Below are 26,632 nucleotides of genomic sequence, written 5' to 3'. Positions count from 1 at the left end.
ATATAATATAAACGATATTAAGAATATTATAGAATACTAAGTAAATATAGTTCTAGAAGAATATAAAAATATTAGTTAAGCTAAATAATATTATTATATACTTAAAGTAGCTGTAATATATATAAAATATAATTTTCTATTTATTTTTTTTTAATATAAATATAATAGTAAGTATTCTGAATATTAATCTTACTAAAATATTTGTATTCTGTAAAATAATCTAGAATTTTAGAGATTAAAGAAAGTAGATATTAGTTTTTAATAATAATTTTGTTAAGTCCGCAGTAGTCTATATATAAATATAGACTTCTGTTTTTTTTAAATATAAAAAGAATAAAGGCTTCTGCAGAACTTTTTAAGAATTATATTCTTTTATTAGTAGTATTCTTATTAATATAGTTTTTAAAAACAGATAGCTCTTTTTTAAACAGAAGATAGATAAAACCAAATAATAGTAATTTATTTTTAATAAAATTAATAATATAATCTTTATTATAATATTTTGGTAGAGTTTTAGACTAATTAAATAAAAAAGTATCTGTAAATTTAGCTAAATCTAATAAAATAGTATTATTTAAAAGATGGTTTAATAGTTTATTATTCCCAGAAAGCTAAAATCTTTTTAGGACTTTAACTAGAGTATAAATATATATATAATTCTAATAAATCTTAGTAAATTTCCGAGGACTTAATTTTTAAATATTATTAAATTCGAACTATTATTATTTATTTTATAAAAATAAATAAATTTTATAGTCTATTAAAATGGTTATAGACAGTAGAACCGGAAAATTCTAAATAGTAATAATATATAGTTTAGTAAAATAGTATTATATTTTTTTTAAATTAATAATATTTAAGAAAATATTTTATATTTTATAGCTAATAATTATAGTATAATTAATAGCTTTTAACTGAGAAGTATATTATACTAATTTTAAAAAAAAATATTAGTATTAGTATATAAAATTAATACTAACTAGATTATATATTATACTATTATTAATATCTGTATAGATTTTTTTAATATAGAATATTTATATAAGTTTTAATATCTTATTATTTATTTCTACTTTTTAATTTAGGGTTAAGATAGGAAAATTAGTCTTAGTCTATTTTATTTTTTTATAATATTTTTTTTTAATTATAACTTTTAAATTCGAGCTGACTTTTTTTCTTTTTTAGAATATTAATTAGTTAGATATTTAGTATTGTTATATAAAAAATATCGGAGTAGTTTTTTTGTCAATTTAATATAATTAGATTTAGAATTATAAGATTAAATATTATTATAAAATTAGAATTATTTCTGAAAAGTATTTAATAATTCTAATTTTTATTTTTATTTCGGGTATTAGAAGTATAAACTCTAATAATAAGTAATAAGAAATACTATTTTATTTTGTTTTTTAAGTAATTAATATATATGTTCTTATATATAACGGCTAAAATTAGAAAATAGCTTAATAAAAAAGATATAGCTTTATTTTTTTTAGTAGTTTTAGAAAAGTATTATTTTAAAATATTAAGATAGATATAAAAATCATATAAATTTTAATTATTTTTCTGTTAGGTTTTTTCCAACTGGTTTATAATATTAGATTTAAAAATAGTAATATTTCAAATTAAAGATAAGATTTATTTTAAAAAAACGGGTTATAAATAGCTAATATTTTTTTTATTTAGAAAGTAGTTTGTTAAAATATTAATATTATTTTTGCTGATAAGTTATACTTATATAACTTATAACTTTAAGAATTTTGTAATAGTTAGTATTAAATTTAGTAGATATTTTTTAAAAATTATAATCCAGATTATAGAACTATTTTTATTATTTCTAAATATTAAAAAAAAGTTTAAACTGTAGAATATTCTTCATCTTAATATTTATTTTAGAGTTATATAAAAAGAACAAAGATTTTTACTAGTAATATAATACCAGTTCGATATTATTTTACTAAATTTTTTTTTATAATTCGACAGCTTAATATTATAGGCGCTGATAGTTTTGTAAACAGTTAATAATATTTCTAATTATAGTAAAATTCTTTAAAAAAAGATTTAAAAGTATTAAAAATAATAATTTTTTAGAAGTAGTAGAGTCTTCCGACTCCGAGTTGCTATTCTAATATAATTATAAAGATAATATACTATATTTTATAAATAACTAAAGAAAAAGAATTAGAATTGTTAAAAAAAAAATTAGTTAGATATAAAATAATAGTAGTCTATTAAAAATTATAAAACTAATTTTTACTTTTTTATAGTCTAGTAAGATAAAAGAAGTTAAGTATATAAAAAGAATTAGAGTTGTTAATATTACGACTGTTATATAAAGAAGACATCAGCAACTTATAGATAGCCAACTAAGTTGTCTAGGATTACCTGTAACATTAATACAAACTTTAGATAATAAGAAAAAAAATAAATAATCAAAAATAAATAATAAATTGTTAAAGATTAGATTCTCCAAACGTTCTATAAGATTATATAATAAAAATTGATTTTTAGATAATTTTACAACATTATATGATTCGCCTAGATTATATAATTTTTTAAATAGCTAAAAAAACCTGTTATAAAAGATTTTTTAGACAGTTTTGTATAGTATTTTCTGATTAAACTGTTTATTTAATATTTTATTTAGAATATAAATAGCTGTCTTTTATTATTTTAAACTAAATAAAAAAGAAATTTGAATTAATTAATAAATATTTTATTTTAAAATAAATTAAGGCTCTATCTTTTTTTGTACATAATTTTTATTCAAATTTATAAAGAAAAAAGAAATTTATATTATATCTTTTAATTAGTCTAATTTGGAAATATACTAAAATTCTAATTTTAGTTTAAATAAAATTATTTTAATATTATCTTATATTAATTAATTACATAAATAATTATATTTATAATTAATTATAAAATATTTTTTAAAAGTTAGAGCTTATTTCAATAAAATTTTCAATAAAAATAATAAAAATAATTAATATATTTTATTTTATTTCTTCTAGATACTAAATAAATCAAGCTTTCATAAATATATTTAAAAAATTTAATATTACAGTTAATTTTTATTTTACAATGTATCAATTTAATTAGTTGGTTTAATAAGTAGAATATTTTTAAATTAAATCTAGCTCAAAATTAGTTATATAATTCTTTTTTAGATTTTTTAATTAAAATGTTTTAAATTTTTTTAAACAATTTAATCTATTATATTATTTTTTATAGTTCTGTTTATAATGTAGAATTTTTAAATAGTCTAATATACTATTTAATTATTATTTTAAATATTATTAAAACTTCAATTAAGTATTTTTATTAAATCAAATATAATTTATCGATTAGCTAAATCTAACAGATTAGTATTTTATTAATTATCTTTAAAATAAAATTATTTTTTATTTAAAAATAATCTAGTCTCGGCGGCTTTTTACCCTAAAATAATATTGTAATAAAATTTAGAAACAAAAACAATATTTTTTAATTTAAAAATTTTTCTTAATTAGATAGAGAAAACTAAATATAACTGTTTTATAGCCCTGAATTATATTCTAAATATTTTTAATATATATTTAATCACTTTTTAATTATATTATATTTAGTAAATAGCTTTAATAGATTATATATATAACTATTAGAAGTAGTATTAAATATCTATTATTCTAATAAATTTATTAATAAATTATTTAATTTAAAAGTTTATTAATATATTGATAGAATCAATTTAAAGAAAAACTACATGATTTATTAACTTTTAAAGATTTTTAGAATAATTAAAATTATTGAATATATTTAATAAAATTATTTATAAATATATCTAAATTTTAGGTTTTTATAAGCTAGCTGAATTCGGTTTAGTATAATAAAATTTAAATAATTATGTAGATTTTTAAAGTTTTTTATTTATATATTTATAGTCTTAAAAATTATAATATTTATTATTATTCTAGTTTTATATAAGTATATTTAATTATATAATATATTTTAGAATTTTATTTATTAATTTGCTTCTAAAAATTTATTTATTTTAATTATTCTAATTCTACAAAATAATATAGCTTCTTCTAATTATTTATTGATAATATATCTATTTAACAAATTTAACTGAATCTAGTCATATATTTTTTATATTAATTTAAAAAATTAAAAAAGTTTTTTTCTAATTATTTTCATTTTAATTAGTCTGGACTATTATAGTAAAATAAAATATTTATTATTTTATAAATTAATTTAAAAAAAATTAAAAATTTTTTCTAGTTTTTTATTTTATAAATTTAAAGCTCTATTACTTTAGAATATATTAATTTTTGTTATTTAATATAAATTTCAATAGAATTTTTATTAAATATTTTAGTAATAATATTAATTGATAAAATCTTATTTTTCTAATTAATTAATAGATATTAATCGGTTTTATAAAACTCGAAGAACTTAATAAAATTCTTTTAAATTAATTATAATATATTGATTTAGTTTCTTTTATATAGAATTAATTAATAAACTTAAGAAGACTAGTTCTAATATAAATTTATTAAATTCTTTAAAACTTTAGTAATAATTCTATTTTAAATTTTAATAAAAAAGAGGGTTTAAATTATTTAATTTATTTAATATTAATTCTAATAGATTGAATTAAATACACAGGCTTGGTTAACAGTTTTAGATTTATTAAATTTTCTATCTTTCTATTAATTATAAATAGCTGAATTTGATTAGTTTATAGAATCTAGTTATTTATTTAATTTAACTATATTATTTTATTAAATTATTAAATAATCTAATTATTAATATTCAATAAATCCAACTATAGTCAGTTTAATTGTCTAATTATTTATTTAATAAAAAATATTAAATAAATTAAATCAAAAAGTCTTTTAGGCTTATAACTAATAAGTTAAAAATTTTTAATATAAAGCTTAATTAATTTTTATTTTTCTATACAAATTATATTTTAAAATGAAGTAAATACAAATTATATTTTAAAATGAAGTAAAAATAAAGTTGAAATAAAAGATTAAAAAATTAGAAATATTAAAGATTTTATAAATAAGAAAATAAATAAATAGTAAATTTAATATATGATTGTCTAATCAATAAAACTAATTAAACTAATTTAGAAAAATAATAGAAAATGTTAGACTATTTAAACTAAATTTTTTATTTATTAATTTTATAAATAGGAAACCAATAGACTTTCTATTTAGAATATATAGAATATTTAGTAAATATAAGAATAAAAATGTAAAAGTAGAATAAATAAAATAGACTAAAATAATAGCTCTTTTTTAAATAGCTAAATGAAAAAGATTACGACTTAAAATTTTAATATCCAGGTAATCTGCTAGTGTGACAAAATTATCTTAAATCTTATTAAAACTACAGCAGCCGGTAAAAATCTTTTATTTTATAAATATAAATATAATTTTTTTAATATCTGTATATAGGAATCTTCGGTAACTATACTTAAATAATATTTTAAATATAAAAATATAAAAGGCTCTAACTATATTAAATAATAAAATATAACTTTTTTAATATAATAAAAATCTGGTTTTCCGCTTACAACGATGCTGTTATTTTTAATAATAAACTATTAAAAAATTAGTTACTTTCTGAATATTTTTCTTATTACTTAAATAAAATTAATAATTAATATTAATTTTTGAATATTTTTGCTGTTATTAACTTTGCCTGCTAATTTTTCTATATGTATTTTATATTTTTCAAGTTTAAGAATCTTATATATCTTATTTATATATTATTGTTTTGAGTTTTTGTTTTTACTTCTGACTGTTTTATATATCTTAATCATATTATTATTTTAGATTTATTTTATTTTTTTTTGCTTGGGATTATATTATATATATAACTTACTTGTAAGCTGGGGGAGTATTAGTATTATAATTTTATTTTAGATAAACTATTAGTATAAATTATTTTTCTTCTGTTTTTAGTAAATCTTTATATATATATTTATAATGCAGATAGAAAGAATTAAGCAAGTATTTGTAAATTAATTGACCTCTTATTAATAGTGAAGACTCGCTACTGCTAATACTGTAGGGTAGTCTATTTCTAGCTAAAAAAATATTATTTTTATTAATATTTTAGTTTATATATTCTTAATATTATATAAAAACTCTCCTTTATTATAATTTTAAGATATATATTAAAATAGTTTATTTATAGTCTTTATATAAATATTTTTCCACTACTAAAAAAATACCTAATTAAAAGACTATAAAAAAGAAGTCAAATTAAAAAATAATAAAAAATTAGAATTTTATTTAGTTTATAATATATTATTATATTTTATATTAAATAAATCCTATGATTATTAATAATTAAAATTTTATATATACCAGCTTTTCGGGTCTTAATAATATAATTAAAATAATAAATCTAATTATAAATTATTATATAATTAATATACTTAAAAAATATTATATAAACTACGTATTTATTAAATAAAAATATAAGTATATACTACTATTTTTAATAATAAAAATTGAATTTAATAATTATCAAAAATATAAATCTATTTCTACAATAATATTTAATTAATATTACTAGAATTTGCTGTAAAAAGCTTCTAAAATTAAATTTTTTTAATAAATGTTTTATTATAATAAATTTCATTTAGTTCTAGCTGATTTAAAATTTTATTTTATTTATATTATAAATATATAATTCTGTAATACTACAGTTAAAATATTAACATAATCTAAATTAAACTAACTGTTTATAATATTAGAATTATACAAAATAAATAAATATTTTTTATTTTAAAAATCTTTTTTATACTATAGGAATCACTTTATAAATTAGTAGAACTAATTAAGATCTAGATCTGATATTAATAATAATTTTTATTATAAAATTTTTTAAGAATTTGTTTAGCTGTCTTTTTAATTATAATAAAGATTAATAGATTCAAAAAATCTTATACTATATATTATTAAAATATAAATTAATATATTTTTGGATTAAATATAAGACTTTTTTTATAGTATAGTTTCAAGAATATCGATAATTTAACTTTTGGTTTTCTATAATTTTAGTAATTTTAATTTTTTCTTTAGTTTTAATTTTTAATAGATTAAAAAAACAACAGCTATATAATATACCTCTTTAATTTTATAATTATGGACTATTATTTCAGTACAAGAATAGATAGAATTAGATAATTCTTTATTACATGAAAAAATTATTTATAAAATAGAATTATTTGTAAGATAGAGGCGATCCTCCACCGCAGGTGGTGGGACGCCGCAGCGACGAGTACTAGGTATAGTACAGCACTCCACGGCAGAGTGAGCGCCAGCCGAGCGTCTGCCACAGATTGAGTCTGGGCGCTCCGAGTGCGGTTTTCCGCAGTTTTCCGAATTCTGATTGATGCGCTACGCGCAAATAACTTACATACTAGCAGCATCTGACGCGAAACGAACACACAACTAGTATGTAGTAATAGAAGGGGAGAGCGTAGAAAAAGGAGAGGGGCGGTCTATTTGTACAACCCGTTGGCATGGATTTTGATTCTTCATTGGGCATTCGGGCAGCACTACACTACTTTTTGCTTATGGGTAGAGTAGAAGAATGGTTGCCAACTCAGTGCCTAATAGTACCACCAATGACGACAATATTCAAATTTGGGAATAGGCATAATGCCTGCCATGCCCAAATCTCCACCGCGAGGCCTAAAATCGTCTCGATCAGGCAGTAGTTTCTTCACATTCTTCGTCGTTGTCAGTCCTCGGCGAGATTCCATCTACCTTCTTCTCCTCATCCTCCTCCTTCTTCTACCTTTCCCCTCCCCTTACCCTCATTCTCCTTTCATCTTCAAGTGCCACCCTCCCTTTTCTCGCAGTCCTCTAGCTAACGCGACCTCCATCTAATGCATCGAATCATAGAGGTATACTTGTTCCATTATAACTTCCTTGTACATGCTTGCTTCCCTTGTACACCCTTACTGATCTGCTGCCTATGTCTGCACTGAAGCCAGCTATTGTCTGGAACCCTGCCAGCCTCTAATCGTACCTTACTTCTTGTGCGAAGAAAACACTAGCCCTTCACATAGCACCTGAAGATAGTGAATGCCGCTTTGACCGTCCAGGGCCATCGGGGATTTTTATAATCATCTTCAGTTTTACCCCCACCACCAAGGTTCGACTGTCGAACATCTGCGCCTCGACAGGTAACTGTGTCAAACTTGAGCATTTTCATGGGTTACCAATTCTGGCCTTTGAATTCCATCTTCGGTCGGCTTGTGTTCAACTGCTTGCGCAAACTAGGCTTGGACTTCAACACACAGTAGACAAAGCGAAAGAAGACGAGAGTCAGAGAGAGCTCTGAAGATCAGATGAACCCAATGACGTGCGTTGTTGCTCTAAATACTAGCTACGTGCTTTCTGACAGATAATAGACTGAATATCAGAATTGACCCCGACTCGGAATCCTCTATCTCCGATGAAGAAGACTCTTCTGGAGTGCAGGTTTCTCCTCCTTCTGAGTCTGAGAGCCATGGGTACCAGGATTCGTACGACGAATGGGCGCATCTATCATTTCCGGATGAATTGAAACCATCGGATTCCGCTTCTCGACCCAGAACATCACACCGGCTACGCGCACGTAGTCCAATTCATGGCGCTTCTTCTGCCGTCCGCCGCCACTCAACAAGGCATCACATGGCATCGGAAAGGGACTCATTTAGGCGTTCTCGTCGAAATCCTTCGCCGGACTCCCCAGAGAGCGCAGACTCGGCTGAGGAATATGGTGCTCCATATGGGCGTATGCCTCAAGAACGGAGATTTTGGTCAGCTGTGCCTCAGGGAGCACGGTACAATCATCATTCCTCTCCGCGACAATCATATGTCTATCCTAATGGGAACTCTATACCGCATGCTGCGTTTATGCACCCCAATGGCGTTGCGACTACATCGGACCAGCTGATAAGACTAGGCCATCAAGGCCAGCAAATACCGTATGGTCAATCGATGTACGGGTACAACTCCCAATCACCTGGTCCTCCTCTGCCACCTTTTCTAGCCCATGAACGTCACCCAGGACATCAACAACACCCTATCACAGCCGCTTCTCATGGACGGAACGAAGGGCACAACCCGTCCCCACATTCAATATCACACCACATGCCAGGACATGGTCCGCCTCACTATGGGCCCCATGATATGATGATACCATATCGCCCAGGGACCTATTATCCTTTCCAGGATCCTTACCATGTGGTTCCTGGGATGATTCCGCCTTATTACCATTCATATCCTCGCGCGCCATCTCCTAGTCAAGTAGATCCACTCGAATCCCCTATCCCTGCACCTACCGATACAGAGAAGGATGAAGCTATTGCGAGACTCGAAAAACTGATTTTGGAGGAAAGGACAGAACGCGAAGCTCGGGAAGCCAGAGAGGCTGCCAAACAGGCTGCAATCGAACTGGAAGCCGCCGAGCAAGCCGCAAGAGAGGCACGCGCCGCGCACGAGAAGAAAATAGCGGAGGACGCTGCCTCACAAGCAAGGGCGGAGGCCGAGCAGAAAGCTGCAGAGGAAGCCGCCAAAGCCAAGAAAGAAGCAGAAGATGCGGCTGCTGCTGCTGTAGAAGCTGCTGCTGCTGCTGCCACAGAGGCAGCGAATGCGGCAGCTGCAGAAGCTCTCGCGGCTGCAACAGCAGCCGCTGCGAATCCGCCACCTCCGGAGAAAAAGAAGCCTATAAAGTTCAAGGATGCAGTCGGGAGGAAGTTCAGTTTTCCGTTTGACTTGTGCTGTACCTGGAAGGTAAGGGAAATTCAATGTGTGGAATGCCGTCTATGGCTAAACATTATTTTAGGGCATGGAAGAGCTTATACGACAGGCATTCCTTCATATCGAGGTGATAGGTCCTCATGTCGCTGAAGGACACTATGATCTGGTTGGCCCTAATGGCGACATAATTCTGCCTCAAGTTTGGGAGACTGTCATTGAACCAGATTGGACCATAACTATGCATATGTGGCCCATACCAGAGAAACCCCAAGCCGCTGAGCCTGCCCCACCAGGAGATGCTGTCGCAGAACCCTCGCCTCCACCTGAACCTACAGCAGCTCCAGATGAGTCTGCAGTCCCTGTCGACGAGGATACCAAGAAAAAACCTGATCAAGCAGGTAGGTCTTTTATTTTCAAACTCATGCAAAGACGTTCTACAATGCACTTGCATGCCACCATGTTCTCACCAATAACATTATACAGGTCCTAAAAAGCCACGGGCGAAGGCTCCGGACCCTGGTGCTTTTGCAATGTGGATGGTGGGAGGCAACCGCCTAAGGTTAAACAAGGCTTTAAAAATGGGAAAAAAGCCTAAGGCAGTCCAGCACGGTATCTCCTGCCGTGTTATGTAAAATGACTTAGGAACTGTGATTCGCTCTCAGATTGCGTATCATAACATGCAACAGGGGTATCTTGCACTGCTTGCCAGTTATGATAACATTGTCTTCACTACTTCCATCTGCCATGGAGTAATAAAACAATCAGGTAAGTAAACAATCCAACAAGTCTGACCGCAATGAAGCTGATCGTTGAAACCACTCAGCAATTTGTGATGAACTCAATATTCCTAAGTCACTTAATAGGGTCTCTGCTTTAGGGGTGCATGGCTTTTCCTCCCGCTTGTTCGGGATTGGTTTCTCGTGCCCATGGCTGTGCTTATGCGTGGTCTTCCTATCCGACGTCTAGCAGCCTTGCTTGCCGTTAGAAGAAAAGGTTAGCCCAGAGCCGCCCCAGGTTTTGAAAAGTATATGAATCAGTCAACATTTGCGAGTATCTTATAATCCGACTCCCGCATATCGGCACTGGTACATCATGCTGGCTGTAGCCTTGTATATATCGTTATCTCAAACTCATAGATTCTTGAAGTAAAGGCGAAGAAGTCGATCTATGTTCCCGTTGGATTATACAAGGTGCATCTAGAAATAGTGACAGGATGATGTAACATCAAAAGTTGATTTGATACCAGTGAATTGGGCTTTGCGGATTAGATTGTATTAAATCATCTGTGAGGCTGGGTAAAGACGAGATTCTACTGTTTGGGATGGAGCGGTTCCCAAGTGAGCCTATCATTGATGGCTTCGCCCAATATATCATGTTTCTGTAATACAGGTTTAGTATCTCATCTGGTAATACAAAGAATATCAACACACTGAGTTCACTGACCGTATGAGTCACCGACCGATCAGCGATATCATGTGGGCGCGGATTGTACGGTCCAGGCGATTCTTCTCTCGCAAGTGTCTTTGTTGTGCTTGCCGGTAGCGGTGGACTTTTGTGGTTTGAATCCATCATCCAAAAAGCTGTTTTACTCGATTTCTGGGATTTTGGGTTATCCTGATACGGTTTTCCAGGCACTTCAATAGTAGCATCAATATGCTCTCGATTTGAATCATATGAACTGCGGTGTCTTTGATACCCTGAAAGATTCATCCTTGGTGGCAGAGGGGGGTTGAGTGCACCATTCTCGATTTCAGTAGACGGTGATACTTGAGCCCAATCGTTGTCGTCCCAAGAAAAGGGATTTGGTATACGTTGGATATTCCAGATATGGTTGTTGGAGGGAGGTATCACCTGTGATCGCGCAGACTTGCCTAATTCATAGAATAAGAAGTATGAGTATAACAGATAGAATTGGACTTGTCGCGTGGGCTTTCATAGATTAGAGAATAGCATTGTGACTGACCATGGTTTAACCACCATTTGTCATATGCAGCGCCAATAGCTGACTCCTGAGTCCGCGAAAAAATTCCTGGATGATACAGCTTTCCAGTATTGGCATCTGCTTTTTCGGGCTCACTCGCGACTACAGCGCGTGTGCTGTGGCGGTATTTCCTGTAGAGCGTATGTTGCAGGTGGGCTTTCTGTTTCTCATCAACAACGCTGATCATGCATGTAAATATTGCCCAAACTGGCCTATGATCGGAGAATCGCAGATTCGCGCTGCTGTAATGAAGCTGACGTAGATTTGAACCCTTCCACAGGACTCTATCGCACCAGGCGGGTATACGTGCTTTTTCCCTATGAGGTCTCAGTCCCCTGCTCACATGAAAACATGACATATTGATGACACTAACGAGGTATCGTAATGATCACTCCCGATATCGTACTTATACGTTGGAGGAAACGTGATAGGTCCTTCGGTGTAGAAGTGGAAGGCTCTACCTGCTAGCATTTGTAGGTTCAACTGAGAGAGTTGTCAGGGCCACAAAGATCGACGTCAAGCTCTACCTCGGAAAATACCTGGTCATTATCGTAGAGCTTTTGGTAATCTCCCTGAATTGCTGATTCTCTGACAAGTTGATTGGCAAGTCCTATCCGATAGTTGAAGTCCCCAAGCCATACGATGGTGTCATGATCCTCAATACTCCTGTTTTTCAAGAAGCGAAGTCCACGTAGGATGGTATCATAGTCTTTGTTCCTCTCGTCATAATTAGCGAACCCAGCAGCAAGATGGGCAGTCACAAAACAGATGCGCGTATTTGAGTAGTCAAAGCGAATGGCGCAGCCACCTTTGTTGCCGGCCATTCCTGATAAGCCCGTCTACATGAGTACAATCAGTGAAAGACGAAGTGGACGCCGACATGCCATGTGAGACCTACCTTCTTCACATTGCCTTCAACATTCTTGATGTATTTCAGGCTATCCCCTCTCACGAATACCATGAGAGCAGCTCCGACAAGCTGACCACTTCGCAGGAGCACATACTTGGGAAGTTTCCTGGAGCTCGCTTCAGAATTGATACAGCTTTGCACATTCTGCTCCCACACTTTTCGGGTTGTAGGATCAGTCGACATTATCTGCTGTGGACTTAGCGTAACAATCTCCTGAAACCCGACCGCAAAAATCTGTGGACCGTCATCATGGCGGTTGAACCCTGAGAGCAACCACGGCCGCAGATCTATATTGGGCCCCGGATGACGCCCGTTGAGATTGAATGTTCCAGCCCAGATTTGAATCGATGTAGTAGATGAATAGTTAGATGATAGCTGAGCCAGCTCTGTTGCAACTCGATCATTGACCGGGTCAAATAGAAGTACAGGGATCTGGCCCGTTAATCGCCCCAATAGAATATCTATTGTTTGTTGGCGAGCTTTGTCAGAGAAATTATTGACATAGATGCGCGCTGCGGTTTTTCGAACATCTGCAAGTGCACCTGCGATGGACATCTTGCCACGGCGCGTAAATGAGCTTTTAAGGGCGCCAGTGCCAGCATAGATTTTGGACAAAGCATCGCCATTGTCAGCCCACAAGGTCGAATGTCTCAGTTGAAGATTGTCGCCGATTGAACTCCCTTGTTGGTGAAGGAATGCATCAAGAGCCATGGCGCTTATTATTGTTTGTACGAGATTCGTCCTATCGAGACAATCAAGACAATTGGTTCGGAAAGCCCCTTCTTGCTGTAAAATGATGGTGTTACCCAGCAATTTCTGGTTTTGATCGGGGATTCCAAGGTCCGATTCCTCTTCCTGAAAGTAGGCAAAGCCTTGCAGAGAGTGAAATATCTCGGGCTTGATCTGGCTGCTGGCACCATACCCTGTTGGCCCTCGGGTTTCAGCATGGAAATCGAATTCCGTGAGCTGTAGAAGACTATGGTCCGAAAGGGCTCCAAGTGCAGTTTCTTGACTTATACGGTCTCCTTTGATGAGTTCCCGAAATCTTCTTGAAAGCTCTACTTCCCCCGGCCTGAGCTCACTCAGGAGGTTAATCACATGTATTGCACCATACTTCAGTTCCAGGTTCTTGAAATGTTTATGAAACGCATGTTGGCTCGCCTCAACGGGTCTCGTTATTTCGATTTTCTGCTGTCCTGGGATAAACCCAGTAGCCTGCTCCCAAAATATCGGCACTGATCCACGCAACTGAACATAGGAAAAGGTGAGATGAGGAGCAATCCAGAGTACTGTCTCGGTCTCAACAAAATTGGCGACGTGACCATCATCGTCTATGCCACGGGAATTGAACCTTGTTCCCGCACGTCGAGACGACTGGCGAGATATTATTGTAAGCGAGGAAGGAAGTCGCGTGTGTCCCCGGGAAATGATTGGGACGGAGGATGGTATCGTTAGTGTGCCACAAAAGCCTCGGATCACACACGTCAACATGCGCGAGGAATCGAGATGATTCTTCTCGGCCGGGGCTAGGTATGCCCTGAAAATAAGAAGGGGATTTATCAGGTGTGCATTCCAAAGCATGTCTTCATCCAGAGACTCTATGTCAAAAGTTGCCGATTTATCAGATCTGGTCATTGCTTCGTGAGCTCAGGAGTCAATTCGCAAATGCGACTTGGCTTACCTATCTTGCAGGCGATCTGTAAGATTGAAATCAAGACTGTAGTAAAAGCTCCCATCGCTCAATAATTTCTTCAGGGCCAAAAAAGGGACATCGATAGGCGTTTCCCTGAGGTCATAATCTACTTCGGTCTCAGTTACCTCAACTGGGATTGAGGAGTCCACTTCATGATACAGTCTATCTTCGTATCTGGAGTGGCTCAAACAAACTGAGCTCAGTCAGCAGATTCCTAATGAGATTGACGATGAAACCTCACAGAACTCCACCTTGTCTATTCTGAAAACAGATTCCCCAGGTCGTACCGTGGCGGCTTTCGAGGAGCCAGTGATAACGCTTACAAAGACATCTTCGTCCAAGTGAATGAGACCAAGAGTACCAAAACCTTTACCATGGATTTGGTAATCTTCGAATTGAATTGAGGATACCGGGACAAGGTCGACTTGACAACGCGGCACGGTGTCGCCGTTGCGACGCCTTGTGCTTCGAGACTCGGACTTAAATAGCAACGCATAGTCAGAAGTAGCAAGAACAATAGTACGGTGAGGAAAGTTCCGAGTGTAAATCCGAAGGCTAGCCATACTTCAAAAGGTTTGTGAATTGAAGATATGGAGCATTGCACCAAGACGGGAGGATGATCTAGACTATCTCCCGGGCAAATCAGCCTGTAAGGAGTATTCTAGCGTTGGGGAGAGAAGCAGATCATTCAGTAACAATCTTACCAAGGTTGGTATCGGATGAGACTCTGTACTCTACTTCCAGTATGACCTGCTGATATGAGAAGACACATTAACTGGAACTTTCTATGCGATATAAGGGTAAAGTCCATTATTATAAACCGGAGTGAGTAGCTATGGGTTAGATAATGTATTTGGTAAGCGAGCCGGTCGGTGGCCGGCTTGGCAAGCATCTCTATATACTGCTTATATTAGAATTTTAATCTCTACTATTATATCATGAAATGTTAATATTTAATTCAAAAAGTCGATCATATATTTTTCTAGAAATAGGCTTATCTAATATGTAAAAATGGAGCCTTTTTAATTATATAAATGTTATAATTCATCTTTCTAAATTAAAAAATTATTAGTAAAAAATATAGAAATTATGATCTTTACTTTTAGAGCATGAATTTCAAATGTTTTTAAAAATTTGAAAATTCTATAAATAGATCAGATTTTTTGCTATCATCAATACTATTGACGGCTAATGTAGATTTTTATTTAATTTTCAATAATTTTTTAAAATTAGATTTTTGTTAGGAACTACTTGACACAGTAGATATGCTGGTTAGATAAGATAAACAAGATAGCTTAAATAGAGAAAAAAAGAAAAATAATCAAAATAGTCTTTTTTTAATTTGAAACTAATTCTTAAGGAATCTTCTTTAAAAAATTCTAAAATAATATATTATATAAAAGAGAGAGATAAGTAATATAATAATATAAATATCTAAATTAAAAATCAATTATATTAATATTAATCTAGAGGCAGGCTGTTATTATAATAAATATAAATTACTAAAGTAGAAGATATTATTATAATAATTATACTTTCTTATTAAGTTGGACTATTTAATATTGTTGGAGTTTTGGTTCTTTGAGATAAGATCCAATTAACTTTTACTTTTTAATACAAATTATGTGTGAAAATAAGGTGAAAATAAAGTCAAAATAAACAATTAAAAATTAGATGAATACGAAAAAAAAGAATAATAAATTTAATATATAATTATTAGATAAATAAAACTGCTTAAACTAATTTGAAAGAATAATAAAAAATATTAGATTATTCATATAAAATTCTTTATTAATTAGTTTTCTATATAAAAAGCTGGTGGATTTTTTACTTAGAATATAAAATATTTAATAAATATAAGAATAAAAATATAAAAATGAAATAAATAAAACAAACTAGAATAGTAGCTTCTATTTAGATAGCTAAATGAAGAAGATTAAAACTTAGAATTTTTATATTTAAATAATCTATTAGCCTGATATATCTTTATAGTTTTAAAGAAACTTAATAGTTTTATTAAAACTAAAATATATAAATAAATAAATAAATATATTACTAAAATAAAAAAATAAAGAATTAAATTATACTAACTTATTAAATTAACTATTAATATTTCTATCTATTAAGCTGTTTAGTTAGATTATTTATTTTTATCTTATTAGTTAGAATTTAATAAATATTAATAATCTTATTTAAAGCTTTTTATTTAAACTAGTAATTAGCTATATTAATATATTTTAAGCTTGTTTAAAAAAGAACTAGTTAATCTTTAAACTATTTAAATATTATAATATAATATTAAAAAATAGTATTTAGAATTAAATTCTATTTATATAAAATATTATTTTTTATCTAGCTAATTACTTAGTTTGTTAACTAAATGTATAATATATTCTACTAAAGTAATATAATTTGAATTATGATTAAAAATAGTATTATAAGTTATATGAGAAACTACTTATTTAAGATTAAAATTATACTTAATAGCTAAATTTTTTATTTTTTTGGATAAAAGATTAGATCATCTACTATTTTAAAATATTTAGAATTTAACTTAGTTAAATATATAATAAACAGCTGATATAATTTGATTATATTAAATTTAATTTAGACTAAGATATAAAACTAATTTTATTTTCTATTAAAATTTATAAATTTAATTAAGATCTTAAAAATAGATTTTAATTAGTTTTTGATTTAAAAATAAAAAGTTAAAGGTTTAGAAATACTTTAAATTAAACTTATTAATAATTCTACTAATAAAAATTAATTACTTAATCTTGAGTTTGCTGTTTTAGTAATTATATAATGTTTATATATTTAAAAATAATATATATTTACTAAAAGTTTTTATATTTAATAATATCATTGATTTTTATTTAAATTAATTAGATTTCTTATAATTTAATTAGTGGATTATATAAATTATATTATACATAAAAATTCATAAAATTAAATATTTATTAATATAAATTCATCAATATTTTTAATAAAACTAAGTCTTAAAGTTTTAGGTTTTATTTTAAGTATTTTTTATTATAAAAATAGGTTGGTTTAATTTATATAAAACTTTTTATAATAAATAAATTATTTATTTTTTTTAATTGGAAAAGTAGACTTATCTAGATTTTTTTAATAAATCTATTAAAGAAGCAGTAACTATATTTAACTAGTATATTTTTTAAATTATATATAATAATTAGAATTAAAAAGTTTTTGAAAAATCTAACTATAAATATAATAGTATATATGTTTAATCAATTAAATATCTATAAATTATTCTATAAATATATATAGACTTTAAAATCAGTTAGATAATTTTTATTATTAAATATATAAATCTATATTTATTTTAGTAAACGAATTCTTTAATTCTTTATATTATATATCAAATATATAATTTGGGTATTAAAAATATCTACTTAATTAAGTTCTGTTTTTAAAGTCTAAATGAATTAAAATAAAGATAAATAACTTATCAATTGTTTCTAGTTAAGAAAAGAAGATGATAACTAATTTTTATTAATTTATAGAATTTTTTATTTATTAATATAATTAATTAGAATTTAGATTATTTATAAGACTAGTTTCTTTTTAATATAATTATTTTTATTAAATACAATCAATAGTACTTAAACATTTTAGATAGTTTAATATTAAGAAAACTTTTTTATTAATAATTTTATAATTAATAATATTATTATAATAAGACCTTCAATTTTTATTTGTTAGTTTGATATCTAATTATTTAATCTAAATATAATAAACTATTTAAATAAGTTACTAATTTATTAAAATATTTTTTAATTTAAAAGTCTATTTATAATCAGATTTTGTGTTAAATATAGTATTATGTATTAATATTAATTGATTGAATGATTGAATAATTATAACTATTATATTTAGTGCAACTCTGTATGGGATTGTAAGGGCCCAAACCGGCCCTTCCAATTTTTGCAGTTATTGCGAAGAGAAATCTATATAGCAGATCTCAGATCTTAATTCTATAATAATTAAGCAAGCCGGTTATAAATATTTATTAAAAAGTAATAATAATTTAATAAAGAAATAAATTAGTAATAATATTTTAAGATAATATATTAATATTTTGTGTTCTATAAGAATTATTTATTTATCATATTATTCTATTATTTTAAATTTTATAATGTTGTTATTTATATTCTGCAAAATGATTATTAAATAATAATTAAATATAATAACGTAATCGGTAAGCGAGTGGGCACAGCAAGCGAGTGGGCATCTGTGTATTACATATAAAAAAGCCTATTTTTAAACTTTTATATTCTAATAACTACTTATCTAAATAGTAAGTTATTATATATATAAATAGATTATGGTAGTATAAATCTGTAATTAAGATTTTATCATATTTTAATAGCTGTAGGCTATTATTTACCAGTATTCTTAGAATATTTAAAAAAAATATATTATATTGTATATTACCTTCGTAAATAAAGCTTTAAAAAGACTAAGTTGTAGTATATTAATACAATAACTTTATATAAAACTAGTATTTAAGTTTTATAAAGTTCATATTAAAGTTGGTGAAGTTATAAGTATTTAAAATATACTCTTTTATAAATAATACACAGGGTGTCCACTCGCTTGCCGTGTCCACTCGCTTACCGATTACGTTATATAAAGTTAGATAAAAGATAATTCTTCTAATCTTATTATAAACAATTTTATATTAATTGTAAAAATAGACTTTTTATAATGAAAAAAATATAAATATTAATTTAAAAATTTATAAAAATAATATTTATTTAAACAGACCGTAATATTATAAAGCCAAGTAGAAGTTAATAATAGAAAGAAATAATTATAACAATTTTAAACAACTCTAATTCTAGTTTTATAAAACTAACAAAAACTAATATATAAATTGATTTTTTCATTAATAGAAATTAATATAGTATTTCTAATTATACTATTTATAATATATTTACTATATACTTGAAATCTACTGTAAAAACTAACTATTAGAATAGAAACTAGAATATATATATTATAATAATATACTTAGATTATATATTAGATAATCTATAGCAGAAAAAAACAACCGAATTATTTTATAGAAAATAAACAGATTTTCATAAGTTCTTTGAAATTTAATTAGAAAATTCTATAGATTATAAATAAAAATTATAGTTAAAAAATTAAACAAGCTTTTATAAAAAAACAGAGTTTATTTTTTATAAAAATGAAACAAATAAAGATAGAACTAGACTACAGGATGTTTAATCTAAATATATTATAATTATATTTATTGAATAATTTATTTTAATCTACAATTTAAAAAAGAATTTATAAACAGCTAATTTTTTTATAATAAAAAAATATTTACTAAAATTATTAATATTAATAATATAAATATTGAAAACTCTATATAAAATATTTATATAAAAAACAGATTTTTTATCAAAAATCAAAATTAATTATATTGATAGACAGAATCTGTAAACTAAATAGTTATATAAATAATATTTTAAAAGAAACCTGAAAATATTAAATCGAATAATTAACTTATATAAAATATAAATAAACCATTACAATTATTTATATATTTTTATTATAAAATATTATTCTATTATAAAATATTATCTATTGCAGCTGGAGGTAGTAAAATAACTAGTAAATAAATTATAACATTAAGTTTAAAAAGAAAACTAAATTTATAATATATTTTAATCTATATCTAAAAGAAAAGCTAATGATATATAATATTAAAAAAAATTTCTAAGAAAAATAGTAGTAAATTATAATTGTTAAGAGAAAGGGGTAAGTTAGATATAGAATAATAGTAGTCTGGTTTTTTATAAAACTAATTCTTGCTTTTTTATAATCTAGTAAGAAAAAATAAAAGAAATAAAAGAAATTAAAGTTATTAATATTATAACTATTATATATAAAAAATAAAAAAGACTTTTAAGTAAGTAACGAGAATATTAAAGATTATTTATTATAATTAGACTTTTCTATATACAATTATTTTTAATAGTATATAAATAATATATTATTATTAATTTATTTGTTATTGTAAGTAGTTTAATAGAAATAACAATAATAAATAATATTATTATAAAATTAGATTAAATTAAGATTAATATGCTATAAATTAGTATTATATTACATTAAAAATATAATAGTTTTTTATATATAATAATAACAGTATAATTATATTTTATAAACTTTTTTATTATTATTTAATCTTATTACTATAACTTTATTTTATTTTTGTTTTAATTATATTTTAGTGTTATTATAATTTATTTTCTATTCTATTTTTACTATTAGGATAGTAAATATAAATTTATATTTAATATTAATAAATAACTATAGTATTATTAAAAAATTAAAATATTTACAAGATTTATTTATTATCTTTTAATTAAAATTTTCTTCTGTTCTGTTATTATATTTTATATAAAATGTTTTAAAATTTCAATAAAAAATTATATTATAAAATCTAAAACATAATTTAAATTTAACTACTATTTTAATATTTTTTTTTCGTAAAATACTAATAATATATTATATATAAATATATTATATTCCAATATATTTTCTATTTTATTATTTAAATATAACTAATTATTAGTTAGATAGTAATAAAACTACTATAAAATATATTTAATTTTATAAAGATTCTATACTAGACTTTATAATTTTAAAATACTAAATATAATAATATTTAGAATCTAGTATTTTATTAGTTTATTAATAATTTTATTTATATATTTATAGTAAAATTTGTTAATATTAAAAAAGCTTATAAAATAAAATATTATATTTTTATTATAACTTAAAGAATAATAATAATAGTAAGTAATTATTCTATTTTATTAGAAACTTATTAATATACTAGTAAAAATATACTACTATATATTATAATTTTATTATTAAGTATTATATTTTTAGTATATATATAAATAAAGATTTTGAATATTTTTATTTTTTTAAATATTTCAGGCTATTTATTTTAGTAATTTATAATTTTAATATTTTCAGATAATGTTATTTAAAAGATAATATATATTTATAATATAAAAATAAAAAGTATTTTACTAGAAGGTTTTATAATATTTTCTAATAAATATTATTTATAGCCTGTAGTATAATTACTTTAGTAATATCTATAATCTATTTTAATATTTTTTATATTATTATGATACTATTTGTTTTTATTCTATTAAATATAATCTAGGTTTAATATTTTTATAATTATTATATTTAAATTTATAGACATAAATAATATTAGTATATTATATAATTTTATTATCTTTATTTTATTATAATTTTAGTAATTATTATGTTTATATTTATACTAAGAATATTTTAATATTATTTGATTTATATATTTTTTAAATCTTATAATACTAGAATTTATTTTTTAAATTAATGAATCTTTTATTAAATATTTGCTAAATTATCTGTAGATAATTATTAATTATATTTAAAAAACTATTTTTATTATTTAATCAAATAGACTCAGTTTTTATAATAATATAGATTATTTAATATCTATTTTATTTTTATTTTCTATTATTATTTAGATCTGATATCGGTAGCGCTTTAATAATATTTTTTAGTTTTTTTAAAATTTTAATAATAAAATATAAAATATATTGTATAACTATATATATTATTCGGAAAAGTATAAACAGAATAATTTTTCTTATTATTTTTAGAATTTTAAAAGATTTTATAAATTTCGGAACTAATTTTTAAATAGTTTTTTTAAACTTAATATTTATAATAAATATTTTAACTAAATCCTTTTACTTAAAAATATAAACTATTTTACTTTTTTTAAATAATAGAATATTATAATATTTATTATAATAAATTAAATAACACTTTCTTATTTTTTATTGGTTTTTTTATAGTTTTTTTTTATAAAATATGAATTTTTTTGGTTTTTGTAAAATTAATAGTACTTTTATTTTTGTAGAATTATTTTTAATCTAAAGTCTAAACTTTAAAAATATATTTTATTAATATTTTAAAAGAAATAGTTTCTATAGAAATACATAAATAACTATTATATATAAATTTTATTTTATTAAGCAGATTTATCTAGTAGTTTTGATATTAAATAATAAAATATTATAAATAATATTCAAATATATAATTAGCTTTTTTTATTTAGTTACTAGTTTAGAAATAAAATATCATTAATAATTATTTTCTAATTTTAGTTTAATAATAAAAATTGGACTAAGATTAACTAGTAAATAAGAAGCTTTTATTTATAATAATATTAGTAAATAATTTATATTTTAATTTGATTTTATAATAAAAGAGTTTAGCTAATTTCTCTATATAAATTATATAAAATATAATAAAAAAAAGTTTATTTTGATAAAATAGTTTATAATTATAAGAATAAAATCTATCTAATAGTCTTAATAATATAATTCTAATAAGTTTATAATAAAATCTATAATTATTTTATATTATAAATATAATAAAATTGGTAGACTTTCTAACTTTTTATGTAAATAATATCTAAATACAGTCTAATACTAGCAGATAGAATAAAATATTATATAATTTTTTGTATTATTTTAAAAATTAATCTAGTAGAACTTTTTATAAAAGATTATTTAGTTTTATTTTAATTAAAATATTCTAATAAATTTTTATAATATAAGTATAGTAATTGTTAATATAGGCATTTTATTTTTTATATATAAAGTTCATTATTAAAATATAATCATTTTTTATGAATAAATTTTTAATTTTTTATTAGTTAAGCTTTTTTTCAGTCTTAAGATTTTAATTCTATAAAATTTTAATAAAATTTTTAAATTATTATTATATTTAGACTTATAAATCTTTTTATTTTTTTATATTTTTATAGCTCTAATATTAATAGTTTTCAAGTAATTTATGTTAAAAATTATAATTTAATTAGCTAATTTTATATCAGCTAAATCTATAAATATATTTAATATTAAATAAATATTAAATATAAAACTCTTCCATAAGAATATTTTATTATATTTAATTTAATTTTAGATACTATCAAAATAAATATTAACTATTTGTATAATATTTTTATAATATTATTATTATATAAATCTTTTATTAACTTAGATAATGTAGATAAAATATTGATAAAATTACTTCTATTTAATTTATATTTAATAATAAGATTAAAAAGTATTAGACTTATATATTAGTATACTTAATATTTATTAAGTCTTGATTGATTTCTAAATATTTATAAATTTATATAATTAGGTAAATTTCTAATTAAAAATTGAGTTTTATTAAAATATTAATAATAATATTCAAAAAATAGATAATAATAAAAAGTTTTTAATGTAAATATTCTAGTTTAGTTTTATATTTAAGAACCTTCTAGATTATATAATAATAATATAATATTATCCGGTAAGTTTAAATTAAATTAGAATACTTTTTTTTTTTTTATAATAAACATTAATTTTAATTCGAATAGATTAAGTTAGATTAAAATAATTTAATGAAAAATAGTTATAAAAATGTAAATAAATCGACAAAATGCTAGTCTTTTAATTAAAATTAATTAATAAATATTAAGGTTTTTTTATCTTTTTTTAGCAGATTAGTTAAAAATAAAACTAATAAAAATTTATAAATAAATTAATAGTAGAAATTACAAAATTTAAAAATTTTTAAATATTATAAGAAATAATAGATAATAATTATAAAATAATAGTTTTTATTTAGTTCAAATCTATTATAATTTTGATAAAAAAATAATATAATCTAAAAATTTAATTTGCTTTTTAAAAAAGAATTTTAATGTTTTAGTTTATAAATTAGTTTATTATAGTTATATTAATACTTACTTTATATATTTAATATATTTATATCTTATTCTTAAAAAAGTAAGAAGACTATTTAGATATATAATACACATAATATTAAAGATTTTATAAAATATTAAATAAATATAGTTCTAAAAAATATAAAAGTATTAGTTAAGCTATATAGTACTATTATATGTTTAAAATAATTATAATATATATAAAATACAGTCTTCTGCTTATTTTAATATAAATATAATAGTAAGTATTCTAAATATAAATCTTATTAAAATATTTATATTTTATAAAATAATTTAAAATTTTAAAGACTAGAAAAAATAAACATTAATTTTTAATAATAATTCTATTAAATCTATAATAATTTATATATAAATATAAACTTTTATTTTTTTTATATAAATAGAATAGAAGCTTTTATAAAATTTTTAAAAAACTATATTTTTATATTAATAATGTTCTTCTCAATATAATTCTTGAAAATAAATAATCTTTTCGCAGATGAAAAGTAAATAAAACTCAATAATAATAATTTATCTTTAATAAAATTATTAAAATAATTCTTATTTTAATATCCTAGTAAAGTTTTAGATTAATTAGATAAGAGAAATATTTATAAATTCGGTTAATTCTAGCAGAATAATATTATTTAAAAAATAGTTTGATAGTTTATTATTGAAAGCTATAATGTTTTTTAAAATTTTAATTAAAATGTAAATATATATATAATTCCAGCAGGCTTTTATAAATTTCTAAAAATCTAACTTTTATAAATATTATGAAATTTAAACTATTATAATTTATTCTATAGAAATAGATAAATTTTATAATCTATTAAAATAATTATAAATAATAGAATTAAAATATTCTAAATAATAATATTATATAATCTAATAAAATAGTATTATGTCTTTCTTAAATTTATAACATTAAAAAAAAATATCTTATATTTTATAATTAATAGCTATGATATAATTAATAGCCTCTAGCTAAAAAGTGTAGAATATTAATTTTAAAAAGGATATTTGTATATAAAGTTAATATTGATAAGATTAAGAAGAGCATAAAGAGAGATGGATTTCCAGTTATTTAAATATCTATTTAAACTACCGGATAGAACAGTAAACTATCTAATTAATAGAAAACCAAATATTTTATATGTTTTTTTATCTTACTGCAAGATCTAAATACTTTAAAGCTATTTAAACTATATAAAATTATTATAATAAAAAAGACGAACTATTCTTTTAATATTAAGATACTAAAGTAGTTATATAAAATAACATTAATAAATATTACTAATAAAATAGTTATAAAAAATATAACTAGTTTTTTATATAGTAATATTATAAAATATATAAGATAATATAAATAATATTTCAATTGTCTGTTTAAATAAGTATTTAAATAATATACAGTCTGCTATAGAAAATAGTTTAATAAAATTATTTATAGGATTTTTTTAAATTAATATATTAAAATTTTATTTTAGTATTTTAATATATATTTTTTATATAAAATAAATTCATTATATCGATTTTAAAATTAAAAATATATAGATAAGATTAACTATATTATTAAAGTCTATATATATAATTATTTCTTTATTAATAAATAGGCTAAGTTTTATATAAAAAGATATAGTTTTATAAAATATTTTATAAAAGATTATATATTTGATTAATATAAATAACATTATTAAAACTATCTATTTATATATAGATTATAATACTAGAAATTTTATATATATAATAATATAAGTTTTTATAGATTTTATAATATTATTATTTATATATAAAATATTAATATAAATTCTAAATTATTTACTAAAATCTTAACTGTATATAATATTAAATATCAAAATTTAAAAAAAAATATAAAATATATTTAATAATATTTTTATTAATTAACTGCAGAAAAACTATTTAATACTAAAATTAATATATAATATATTTAATATTAATACATATTTTTATTACTAGCTAATTTAGTTTTTTTAATATTTTTTTAATTAGTTTAAATTAATAAGATTAAAATCTTTATATAGTATATTTTAATATCTAAAGTCTATAAAAATCTTTTTTATACAATGATTAATTATATTATAGCTTATAAAAAGTTTATTAATATAAATCTATTAATTAATAATTATTATTCCAGTCTTATAATCTTAATATATAAAACTTTTTAAAAATAATATTAGTTTTTTAAAATATTTTAATTATATAATTTTTCTAAGCTTATATAATACAGTTTTAATTTCTATTATATTAAATATAATAAAAAGAAAGTTATTTATTTATAAAAATAAAATTATTTTTTTATAAATATAAATATAGATATTTTATTTTAATAGCTTAAATTTAAGTATATATAATATTTTATTAATTATTTTATTTTAAAAAAACACAGCTTGCCGGAGATTATATAATATTTTTTTACTAGATTTTT

At 23.8% G+C, this 26,632-nt stretch overlaps 3 protein-coding genes across 3 annotated transcripts; 1 reads left to right on the top strand and 2 right to left on the bottom strand.

The window, feature by feature from the left end:
• Nucleotides 1-7,157: 7,157 nt before the first annotated feature.
• Nucleotides 7,158-7,523, bottom strand: BO72DRAFT_151611 (uncharacterized protein). The gene has a single exon (XM_040939237.1). It carries the CDS (start codon nt 7,433-7,435, stop codon nt 7,211-7,213), a length of 225 nt encoding a protein of 74 aa, XP_040799999.1. The 5' UTR covers nt 7,436-7,523; the 3' UTR covers nt 7,158-7,210.
• An 848-nt stretch (nt 7,524-8,371) lies between these two features.
• On the top strand, nt 8,372-10,390 carry BO72DRAFT_459911 (uncharacterized protein; the record flags this gene model as incomplete). Its single annotated transcript, XM_040946443.1, has 4 exons — nt 8,372-8,376; nt 8,426-9,791; nt 9,844-10,156; nt 10,242-10,390. The coding sequence occupies 4 exons, from the start codon at nt 8,372-8,374 to the stop codon at nt 10,388-10,390; spliced, it is 1,833 nt and encodes a 610-aa protein (XP_040799998.1).
• Nucleotides 10,391-11,067: 677 nt separating this feature from the next.
• Nucleotides 11,068-14,905, bottom strand: BO72DRAFT_459910 (SacI domain and endonuclease/exonuclease/phosphatase family protein; the record flags this gene model as incomplete). Its single annotated transcript, XM_040946442.1, has 8 exons — nt 11,068-11,136; nt 11,202-11,629; nt 11,722-12,056; nt 12,113-12,222; nt 12,279-12,578; nt 12,638-14,276; nt 14,331-14,535; nt 14,584-14,905. The coding sequence occupies 8 exons, from the start codon at nt 14,903-14,905 to the stop codon at nt 11,068-11,070; spliced, it is 3,408 nt and encodes a 1,135-aa protein (XP_040799997.1).
• Between the last annotated feature and the right edge of the window lie 11,727 nt (nt 14,906-26,632).

The sequence above is a fragment of the Aspergillus fijiensis genome (assembly GCF_003184825.1).
Source record: "Aspergillus fijiensis CBS 313.89 unplaced genomic scaffold BO72scaffold_32, whole genome shotgun sequence".
Taxonomy (NCBI): Eukaryota; Fungi; Ascomycota; class Eurotiomycetes; order Eurotiales; family Aspergillaceae; genus Aspergillus; species Aspergillus fijiensis.
This window is presented reverse-complemented; position numbering and strand designations above follow the sequence as displayed.